General features: G+C 50.3%; 1 protein-coding gene across 1 annotated transcript; it reads left to right on the top strand.

Moving 5' to 3' along the window:
* Positions 1 to 644: 644 nt before the first annotated feature.
* On the top strand, positions 645 to 10,732 carry LOC147689593 (uncharacterized). Its single transcript, XM_086939426.1, has 2 exons — positions 645 to 1,968; positions 10,659 to 10,732. The coding sequence occupies exons 1-2, from the start codon at positions 645 to 647 to the stop codon at positions 10,730 to 10,732; spliced, it is 1,398 nt and encodes a 465-aa protein (XP_086795552.1).
* The last annotated feature ends 1,146 nt before the right edge of the window (positions 10,733 to 11,878 follow it).

The following is an 11,878-nucleotide window of genomic DNA, read 5'->3' as shown; positions in this document are numbered from 1 at the left end:
TCTCTTTATTATAATCAGCACTTCAAAGAAAAACCAATCAAAACATTTTTCTTGAACCACAACTCCCATGAGCACATGGGAAAACAGTGTCCATAGCAACCAGCAACCAATGATGGCTCCGTCCGCCGTATAACTAGCCATGACGTCCTCTTCTATCCCTCTTTCTTCTCTGCTCGTCAGATAAGTCAAACCTTTTATCTTCCTGACGTTTGGTGTCTTGTGTAGATTAAATTGTTTTGCTTGTGCAATAGCGCTTGCTTTGCGGTGTGCTTGATTTGCTTTAGACCCTCGGCAGTTCGACGTGCGTCAGGCGCTGCTTGCGCCGTCTCTGCCGTTTCCCTCATCGCGGGCTCTGTGGAGAGCGCCTTCGCTTCCCCTTAGCTCCGTTGGGCGCCGCTGTTCGGGTTAAGGCTGCGACTGCGGCGCTTGCCCCTCGGATCGGTGCGCTGAGGCAGGTTTTCACCTGACTCACCAACCCTCGCCTGACACCGGGTCGGTGTAGCTGCGCGCCCTCGTGCGTGACGCCCTCTAGTGGCGGTTATCAGTCACCGCACCCTTAGTTGACAGCGGTACTGTCTGAGCACCGGCGAGGGGGCTACCTTCTGTAATTGAGTAAAGGTGTTTAGTGCTCTCACCCTCACACAATGCAGACTGCTGATCAGTTGGCTCCCCTCACTCAGGGGACGGAAGAACCTGGCTGTTCCCAACCACTGCCGCCGGCGGTTGGCCGCGCGTTGTCACAGGCGCTGGATTCGGTGCTGGCTCCTTTGCGGGAGAGTGTGGAGGCCCTCACTCAGAGTATCCCCGGGGTGTTCAGTGGCGCAGTACCTGCGAACCGCGGAACTAAAGGCGTGCAGGGGGGAGGGAAAAAGTCGGCGAAGCGTCACGCGGGGCACTTGGAGGAGTTCGACCGCCTGAGGGAATCCTTCCATAAAAGTGCGCGGACGCTTAAAAATTTACCCTGCCGGGAGGGATTCTTCCCCGGAGATGATGGCGACGAGGTCGCCCCGAATTCAGACCTAGATGATGGTTTCCCCTTGGAGGGAGAAGGTGTAACCGAGGACGAGACCTCCTCGGACGATGAGGATGAGGGCTCAGGACGCCCTTGGCGCCCTGCGTCGCATTCCTCTGGGTCCCTGGAAGGGGATGACAAAGTCCCGGACATGTTCGACCCGGCGAGGATCTATCATCCGCGCTCGTCGGAATGGACCCCGGATCCCAAGGTGGCGGCGTATGTAGCCAGTAAAGTGCGCCAGCCCCTGGAAAAAGAGGTTAGGACCCGCATGCGGGGTGAATGCCCTCGGCCTAAACTGGAGGGCAGAGTGGCAGCCACTCCTGATATTGACGAGAAGCTGTACGCGTTCTTCGCCAAATTTATGAAAGACCCCAGGAAGGGTATCGATCGCTCCTGGCGCAGCTGCCAGGATAAGCTCCTGGACGCCGTGGGCCCCGTCACCCAGATCATCCAGTTGGCCGAGAGGGCCAAGGAGTCGGGGTCTCCGATGTCCACGGAGGTCGTGGCAGGTTGGGCTCAGCGGGCCCTATGCTTCCTGGGGAACGCAAATTGTGCGTTGGCGGCAGAACGGAGGAGATCCCTCCTCATTAAAATAGATCCGAAGCTAGGGGATCTAGCCACGTCAGAGGCAGGCCCTGTTGCACAAGGCAGGCTTTTTGGGGAGCCGTTTATTAGGGAACTCAACAAGTTCGTAACAACTTTCTCTGCACTCGACAGAGCACAAACGTCCATAAAAAAGATTTTTCCAGGACGGGTTTTTGCTGGGGCCGGACGAGGACGGGGTCGCTCCTCCGGCCGTCAGCCCCAGCAAGGCCCTAACAACAAGGCCCAGCAGCGCCGTAATAATGGCTGGAATGACGGACGCCAGGGGAACTTCTACCCTAGCAGAGGCGCCGGCCGAGGGCGCGGCAGAGGTTACCACGGTGGTGCAAACGCACCAGGAGGCCCCTCCGGTGAGTGTTACCCTTTTTTCCCCAGTCGTTCTGGGAGGGAGGCTTCGGGACCATCTCCACAACTGGAGCAAAATCTCCTCGGACCCGTGGGTACTTCAGACAGTCAAGGGGTTCAGGATAGAGTTTTATGGCACTCCCCTACAGAGGGTTCGCCCTCGTCCCTTGGTTTTTTCCTCAGAGGACAGACTTCTTGTCGACACAGAAATTGCAGATCTCCTCAAAAAAGGCGCGATTCGCAGAACGCGCCTGCACCCTTCGGGCTTCCTCAGCAATATTTTCCTGGTCCAGAAAAAGGACAAAGGGTTTCGCCCAGTTATCAACTTACGAGAATTCAACGAGTGGTTGGTCTACCGCCACTTCAAGATGGAGGGCATCCATCTTCTCCGAGACATTCTCCTTCAAGGGGATTGGATGGTCCGTCTGGACCTGAAAGACGCGTATCTCACGGTACCGATCTTTCCCCCTCACAGGCGCTTCCTTCAGTTCATGTGGAACGAGAACGTTTACGAATTTCAAGCCCTTCCGTTCGGCCTCTCGTCGGCCCCATGGTGCTTTACGAAGCTCCTTCGGCCGGTGGTGGAAACACTACGCGAGAGGGGGGTTCGGATGATCATATACCTCGACGACATCCTGATCATGGATCAGTCGTCGGATCGTCTGCGGTCCCACTTGACCATGACTATTGCCCTGCTCCAGGACCTGGGTTTTGTGGTGAATGCCCCGAAGTCGGATCTCCTCCCGAAGAAACAAATCTCTTTCCTGGGCTTCCTCATAGATTCCGATGCGGCGAGTCTCAGTCTCCCGCAGCAGAAGGTGAACAAGATCCGCAAGGAACTTTCACAGACCCTGAGGAAGGACAGGATCTCCCTTCGACATCTGGCCCGTGTTGTGGGCCTGCTCTCCTCCTCGATCCAAGCGATCTTTCCGGGCCCACTACACTACAGGGCTCTTCAACGCCTGAAGGCACAACACCTCCGGAAGGGAGCCCGTTGCGGAGAGATCACGATGGGGGGCCGTTGGTCGGAGGACGAACTCCGTCTCCACATCAACTGCCTGGAGCTTTTGGCGGGCTCCTTTGCGATCAAGTCTCTGACGCAGAACAAAGTGTCGTGCTGTATTCTGCTACGCATGGACAACATGTCAGCGGTTCAGTATATCAATCGCCTGGGTGGACCTCGGTCCAAGGCCTTAGCGAACATGGCGAAGGACTTCTGGCACTATTGCCTGGAGAAACAGATTTCTGTCTCGGCGGAATATCTCCCAGGCACGCAGAACTCGATAGCGGACTGGCACTCCAGAAACTTCCTAGACTCCAGCGATTGGAGGCTGCACACAGCGGTCTTTCAGGCCCTGCAGGGAGCGTGGGGTCCGTTCACGCTGGACCTGTTTGCCTCCAGGCTCAACCGTCAACTTCAGAGGTTCGTGAGCTGGAGGCCGGACCCGGAGGCAGTCGCGGTCGATGCCTTTTTACAGGACTGGTCGACGGAACAGGCGTACGCCTTCCCTCCTTTTCTCATGATTCCTCGAGTAGCGGCTCAAGTTCGCCGCCAGCAAGCTTCCCTGGTCCTAGTGACCCCCTTTTGGCGGGCTCAGGCATGGTTTCCCTCACTGCTGGAGCTGTCTTGGGACTGTCCAATTCAACTGCCCTCGTTTCCGTCGCTACTTTCGGGGCCTCTGGGAGAGGGGCACCCGCTGGTACTTCAAGGGACCCTGGTCCTCATGGCATGGAGGATTTCCGGGGTCGGTGGCAGGATGACCGCCTTTCGGCGGGAGCAGCAGAGCTCATCAGCAAGGCCTGGGCCCCTGGTACGATCAAGAGGTACCGATCGGCTTGGCAGCGGTGGCGTCGTTGGTGTCTGGGAAGACACGCCGATCCGGTGGGGGCCGACATTACCCTCGTTCTGAATTTCCTGGCTGAACTGTCCGACTCGGGGTTGGCGTATCGGTCCATTAATTCTTTCAGGTCCGCCATTTCGGCAGGACATGTTCACGTCGATGGACGCCCGGCGGGAGAACACCCTTGGGTTTGCAAACTTATGAAAGGCGCCAGGCTTTCGGCTCCTCCCGAGCCCAGGTACTCCAATCTCTGGGATGTCAATATCATTCTCAGGTTCCTTACCTCTTGGCGTGATAATAACTACCTGTCTAGGAAAGAACTGTCAGCGAAGCTGGCTATGTTGCTGTGTCTGATTTCGTGTAAACGAGTCTCTGACGTGCGAGCGCTAGACGTCTCGGCACGCGTATTTACTCCGGAAGGGGTAACGTTCACGGTGGCTAGGCGTACAAAGACTAGCATCAGGTCAGTATCGTACCCGTCCTTCTCAGATCACCCTAAATTGTGCGTGGTGCGTTGCCTCAAGGCGTATGAAGACATGACCGAGGATTGTCGCCCACCGGGAGAGCGTCAACTCCTCATTGCTCTGAGGAAACCTTTTAAAGCGGTTTCATCCCCGTCTATTGCCCGATGGGTCCGTTGGCTTATGGCCGAGGCGGGCATAGATGTGACCACGTTCGGAGCTCACTCTGTTAGAGGTGCCATGGCTTCTAAAGCCATTCAGGTAGGTGGTAGGTTAGAGGACATTATGGCGGCAGCAGACTGGTCCTCGGAGTCTACCTTCAAAAAGTTTTACTTCAAGCCTATCTATGGCGCAGCAGAGCTTGTTGTGGATAAGCTTTGAAACTGCATAATCCTCGCCTCCGTCCTGACATAGAATGCGAAATTTCCTAGCTAACGTAACGGAAAGTTTCAATTCTATTAAGGACTAGGAGGCGAGGATTATCCCACCCGAGCCGGGGCGGCCTCGTCCCCCCCGTGTACCTTCGTATGTCAGTAAGTACTACTTTTTAAAGTATATTGCAAACGTGTTATACTATGCATTGTGAGGATCACTGTTTTTTACCATGTCAGTTAACTGATTTCCAATCTATACTGTTTATGCATGAGTCATGCTTCGTAGTTTTCTACATGCTATGTATTGATGTGCCTCGCTTCTGGTCAGAAGGACTGGATAACGTTTTCCTTATTTACTTTAGGACACGACCAGAAAGAATGAGGTGTGTTACGAAACTGTCTGCCTCACAGAGAAGACGAGGAATAGAAGAGGACGTCATGGCTAGTTATACGGCGGACGGAGCCATCATTGGTTGCTGGTTGCTATGGACACTGTTTTCCCATGTGCTCATGGGAGTTGTGGTTCAAGAAAAATGTTTTGATTGGTTTTTCTTTGAAGTGCTGATTATAATAAAGAGAAGAAAGGACTGCATAATCCTCGCCTCCTAGTCCTTAATAGAATTGAAACTTTCCGTTACGTTAGCTAGGAAATTTCGCATTATACTCTCCATCAGTGTACAGACTTGAGCAATCATGTGCAATACCAAAGAGTCCACTGATTCCCCCACCGCCCACCCAAAGATACTGCTGCAGCAGAAATCAGGGGACAAATACCCGCCCTGCAATATGTCACATCAGAGTCACCTGGTAACCTTGTACTTGCAGCAAAGAAATAGAAAAGAAACACCAAAATCTGCATATTCTCATTTGAGAGTGGAGAGGCCTTGAGCATGAATTGCTACATGTGTGGAGCTCCCACAAGCCACCTTGTTTTCCCTTTCCCCACTTACAAGCACGTGCAGAAGCAGGAACAAGGTCCTCATCATCTGCCCGCCTGATTGGTTGCATCAGGGTCACATGGCCACCGGGTAGTCCACGGTCAGTGAACTTCCCAATGTGTGCCGCCACCCAAGACATCCTCAGGACAGGGCATTGGGGATCCCAGTGGTGACTCCTTGCTTGTCCCCTTAGGGCTGAGAAGGTTCAAGGGTTGTGCACCCAAGGGATCACATTATTCCTCTAAACCACAAGGCGGCGCCCCACTATCTCATCCTTGTCATCAGACCTACGCACACACAAACACCGCCACATAGAAAAAGAGATCCACAGGGTCCTACGCTGCACACTAACACCACTCTTCAATGCCCACACCTACGCACTCTCTCCTGCCATTCAATTACCCCGCTGCTGTCAGTCATGCACTAGACATAGCTGACCTCATAGTCAATAACAAACTCAGTGCCGGCCTTATGAAAGCCAAATGGGTAACTCCCACCTTGTCACCTGTATTTACAAAGCGCACTCCAGATGGGTACCACATTCTACATTAAACTGCACGGTCCAGACAGACGATGGCTTCACTAGCACGCATTCACCTACACGCCACTCCTCATCACCTCACTCACACTACAGTCTGAAAGCCTCCTTGCTCACCTACACTCCCTATCACATAATTATTCACTCTAATTTCATGTCCTCAGGTTCAGTGAATTTAGTAAATTTGGAGTGTCATTAAAAGCTTCCAATGTCCAAGATTTGGAAAAATACTTTCTTCAACCTCATTTCCTTCCAGAAATTCAACTCTCTCAACACCCCTTTGGACCTTTTATTGCAATCTCTTGGCTGCTTCACCTGCCAGGAATTCTAACCTGTCAACTAATGTGATCAACACATTTTCTTTTCAATCTTCAGCTACATACACCCCCACACACAAACACAGACACACTCTCACACACACACACACACACCTAGGCTCTCCAAGCCTACTACACTCTCTTTTAACAATTATAGCCAACACTTACCTTCCTCTCAACTGCTCCATCTGGGGAGATCAGCTCTCTCCAAAACGCTCAAAACACCACTGGTGCTTGTCAGCTGACATCAATGCACCACCAGCTATGAAAAGCATCAAGCTTCTAGCATTAGTTCCATGATTCACACAAGGGATGAGTGCTAACAAAAGTAACATATTTCACATAAAAAAACTGTGATGTAAATCCTGGTTACATATGGACCTTATCAGAAGTGAAAAAGAAAACTAGCTGAAAATATCACAAAAAACATCATACTGTAGAAAAGGACTACTATGGGCAAGTCATCTAAAGAGCCTGTAATGATAGCAGTAAAGCATGTTCAACAGCTGTAGAGCGCGGTCACATCCGCTCCTACACTCCACACCTCATATTGTATTTCTTAAACCCACAGACATCAATAAACACTGTATTTGCAAGATCAATGCCATAAGACAATGCATCGCCCCATGACAAATCCAATCACCTACACCCACAACATCTCACCTGGCACACATCACCTCCTCACACTATAGGACACTGGCAATGTCCTCACTCTAGTCAAAGTCAACCCTCATAAGGACCGTATCGTGCCCTTCTTGATCATCGAGTTCCTCCCTGAAGACATACTCCATCCCGTACTCATCATCACTAACGCTTCCTTCATCACAAACATGTTTACCACCACAAATATATTTACTAACCCTGGGCGAAGCACTCCACTCCACTCGCGTAGTTTGCGAAGTTTGCGCAACTTCGCACTACGCGAGCTGCACGTAGCACAGTGCGAACACGCGTAGTGCAGCGTAGCGTAGTGCACCGGTCATTTTTTGCTTGTTCGCGGTCCTCAACCTCATGTTCGCGACCGCGAGCAAGCAAAATGACATCCCAGCGAGATTCTCAATGCAGGGAGGTCAGGTTTCTCATTGCGAGTGGTTGCACATGCTCGCGACCACTCGCGATGAGAAACTACCAGTTCGCGTTGAGAAAGCTGCTGCTCGAGTAAAAATCTACTCAAGCAGTAGAAAACTACAGCTCGTACTGTGCAAGATGCTGTTTTCAATGATTGCACAGTGCCGGATGCTTGTCCACACTGTGCAATCATTGAAAGCGCATCTTGCACAGTGCGAACATGCTACTACGCAGCTCGCGTAGTGGTACGTGAAGTTCGCGTAGTGCGAAGTGCACTTCGTGTAGCTTTGCGTAGTGCTACTTCACGAACTACACCCACCCTTGGGGGTCCATTACGATGTCGGGCAGTTTGCCTCCGCCAGGCTGGCGGTGGCCACCGCCGACCTGGCGGAGGCAAACCGCCCGACATTGCAAGCCCAAATCCCCCCGCCATATTAGGATGGCAGAGGGGAAGGTGGCGGTGCAAAATACCGCCCGCCTGTTTTCCGCCCCAGTCGCCTAGTGGCCGGGGCGGAAAACGAGTAACATGGAGGCGGTGTCTGTTAGACACCGCCCGCAATATTACCATGGGCATTGTTAGATCCCTTTCCGCGGCGGCGCTGCCGCCACGGAAAGGCATGCGGTCTTCACTCTGGGGGCCCCCTGCGGGCCCCCAGAGTGAAGTACAGGTGGGGGGTACACAAACATGGGGGGTACCTATGGTACCCCCCTTCATTTTCATTTGCAAAGCGGCAGACACCGCGCAGTGCCTGCCGCTTTGCAAATGAAAATGTGAAAGTGCATTTTCAGCATTGTGGCGGGCGGTGCAGAGAGCACCGCCCTCCACAATGCTGAAAATACAGGATGTGCCCGCCACTGTGGCGGGCACATCCTAATGGCACCCCCGGGACCCCCGCCCTAATGGCGGGCGGTCCCGATTTACGATAGGATGACGGGCGGGCAAAGTCCGCCCGTCATCCTAATGGACCCCTTAATATTTACCACCAGGCAAAAAACTAAACCTATCCCATCCATATTAAATAAATACAACCAGCCAAGAAGAAACCTGACATTCCTGGACAAATTATTACCTACAATTGCAGAGAGGATCCTTGTCAGTGTTACTGATTTAAAAGCCAAGTTTTCACCTGTTTTCTAAATATTAACAGGAAGGGCTGAGTTTGATGTGATCAGGTAGTGAGTTCCATAATTTGGACGCTGCAACTACAAAACGTCTATCTCCCCACGTAGCTTTTTTTGTCCGTGGAATTTGGAGAAGCTGGGATGAGGAGGACCGTAATGTTCGGTTAGACGTATATACACACAAGGCCTTTTTTAAGAACTCTGGTCCTATGTCGTTCATAGCTTAGTACGTGATACACAAGCCCTTGAACTTCGTGCGACTTCTCACAGACAACCAGTGAAGTTGACGAATAACAGGTGAGATGGAAGAAAACTTAGGGGTACTGGTCATCAATCCAGATTGTTGACGGTGCCCTTTGTATCAGTATAGAAAAGGTTCCTGCTTTCTCTCCATGAACATGTAAGCAGATGTTGACGTGATAGTCCACCAGACCTTCTGGTCCAGAAAGTCAGCCGCACTGCCCTTCACTAGTTTACCTTTGTTGATCCAAATATCAGTCCACCCGTTTAGCTATCTCCATGTAGCCCCACTACCTGTAACATGGAATGTCCCGCTAGGGTTTATCCCCAAACTCTTAATACTTACCTTCTGTCTGGAATACGTTAGGTTTTTGTGATATACATTGATTGATTCAGTATTTGATGTTAGTGCATTAATTATACTCTCACTTCCAGTGCGGGCCATTCCCCTCTGTCTGTAGTTATATTTCTAGCCTCTATTGTACGATAATACACCTGTGTGCATTTCCATTTGCCTGTGCTTGTTTAAACATGAATGATGACGCAGAGTACCCTTCAGCAATAAGGTGTCCCACAGACCAAAAGCACACCTGGTTTTAAAATAAAAAAGAATGTCAAAATCTTCTAGTGGGACTTGGATAAAAATAGGTGCATAGTGGCTCACTGCTGGTGTGAGGAAGCACTCCCTGAGTATTGTATATTGGATTTATATAGCGCTTATCACCCAGGGGTCTGTAAGCACTTGCCTTGGGAACCCGTCCTGGCTTTTCCCTGTGAGATAGCCCCTACAGGGCATCCCCAAGGTGAAAGCCAGGCATCCCGCCGGAGGGGGGCCGTTGTGGAGATTAAGCAAGCTTAATGCCCAGAGTTGCAGAGTGAGAACCCATGATTAGAGCAGGCACCGAAGCGAGAATTATCGAGTCCATGGACATTTGAGCTCAAGACCCTGCCGCGTCGGGAATTGAACCCTGGTCCCGGGTCTGACCTCTGCATCAGGGTCTGCCTGCTCTAACCAGTGAGCCACACTTCTCCACAGTTGTAGATACACACCGGGTTACAACACCTGTGAGATACACCATCCCATGAATTCCCTCAGATGTGTCGATTAGTCCACACCTGTAGGCAGCTGCAGCAGCCCGGCACTGCTGGGCAGGCAGCCCTATGCACAAACACCCAACCGAGAGCCCTCAGAACGAGAGAAAGACAATGCTCAAATGAGGCTAAAAAGTTGTAATGCTCCTCCCTGTGAGAAACTAAAGTGGTACCTTCCAACAACAGCAGACAAGGTAGCTAAAAAAAAGTATTGATGTAAAATAAAAAGGAATATGCACAGCAAAGGCACAGGTGATGTATAAAGTAAAACACGTCATAAGTTTGAGTGGCCATGTGACAATGTAGTGACAGAGCAAGAATCCATACTCTAACCCCATGCCATCCACACATACCAGTGTATCCGCATAACACCATGCATGTGGCACAAACCACCGAAGGGGTTTGCATACAGTACAATGGAGAACATGTGCCGAAGATGCAAGAGCAGCTTCACCTCAAGGAAAGGCAGATGTTGGTGATGAACATGCCCTCTGTCAAGGTCAGGAGATGGACGCATCACACTTGGGAGGGAGGTCCCAGGGATGAGGGTCTTACTTCTGCAGGTGGAGCGAATGCAGGGCTCGTGTTCCACCACACTCTGTGCTGTTTCTGATGGTTTATTGCATGCTTTAAGAACTGGGCCCAACTGACATGTCCATAAAAGATTATAATACCCTTTTCTAACTTTTCTTTCTTTATTACAGGCTGGCCAATCAGGATATACCTGTATACCGGGATGCTGAAGAACCTTAGCTCTACCTCAAGATGTGATCATTAACCGGCTTTCATCGCTGGAGGTCCTGCCTCAGCCTCAACCATTCATGGATTTCAGCTGCGGTCCTAAAGTTGAGTTCAATCAGTGCTTAATTTGTACATTTTTAAGTGCAGGTGCTCAAATCTATTTCGGAGGCCACACCTACTTTTCTCTGGCTCCACCCACTCCCTCCATTGGCTCCGCCCACATCCTCAACTGGCACTTCGAAAAGACAAATGATTTTCAGCAAGGGAGGAGCCTTCCTCATAATAAGGTTTTGATAGGAGGTTCCCCTGCCCTGTGAACATTTTGAAAAAGATTCAATCAAAAGTGCATTTAAAGCACAAGTTTGGAATAAATTAGCTGAGATCAATAATACATTGAAAAGGGACAATCACAGTGCTCTATGTGCTGATTTGAGCTAAAGGACAATACTGGGATAGGCGGGTGACGTGTGCCCTTTTTCATAGAGAGTCTAAGCATTGACTGAGTCTATGAGTTCAAAAAGATACAACTTTTTCATACTCTTTATGCAGTGTCGTGCTGTACAGTATTTGGGTCGGTTTGTAGAACCATACTACTACACAAGAATTGTATTTATTCACTCACTTTTCAGAGCTTTGCTCTATATGTATTTCATATATTTATATGTACTTAAGTAGCACAAACTGAGCTAGCTATTGAACGCTGTTCATTCTGATCAAAAATGTTATTTAAACATTCCATCTGTCAGTAGATGTTTGCATTGTAAGCGTTTTATTTGTTCACTCGAACTCCAAAGCCTAGCTAAAGCGAATTTCATCCAATTAATTTGAAGGCCGCGCACTCACCATATCTGTATTTCATTCAGTCTACAGAGCTGTGTTGTATATCTTTCTCATTCATTCAGTTTGCAAAACCATGCCACATATGCATTTTATTCTTGCATTCCGGTTTCTAGCTCTTGTTTTCAAATGTCTTTTTTAAATATATAGCACATGTTACTACTCTAGATTGTACAGCTGAGTAGGTGTTTGGAATATTGCACTCAAAAGGTACCTAGTTCATCCATACAATGATTAAGGTTTCAGTCAGCCTTGCCAGAATTCAGGTAGAGCCAGCAGGTCACACACAGTTCTCAGCAGCAAGTGTCACGTTACTGGACCAGAATTCTGCTGCCTTGATTGCTAT

This window comes from Lissotriton vulgaris, chromosome 9, assembly GCF_964263255.1.
Source record: "Lissotriton vulgaris chromosome 9, aLisVul1.2, whole genome shotgun sequence".
NCBI classification, from domain to species: Eukaryota; Metazoa; Chordata; class Amphibia; order Caudata; family Salamandridae; genus Lissotriton; species Lissotriton vulgaris.
The sequence above is the reverse complement of the archived record's forward strand: the minus strand, read 5'-3'. Positions and strand labels throughout refer to the sequence as shown.

Bases quoted from the DNA above. Each gene is read 5' to 3' on its own strand.
- LOC147689593 (XM_086939426.1), top strand. From the start codon at position 645: ATGCAGACTGCTGATCAGTTGGCTCCCCTCACTCAGGGGACGGAAGAA. The intron at 1,969-10,658 runs GTGAGTGTTACC...TCTTTATTACAG, and splicing joins CGCACCAGGAGGCCCCTCCG to GCTGGCCAATCAGGATATAC.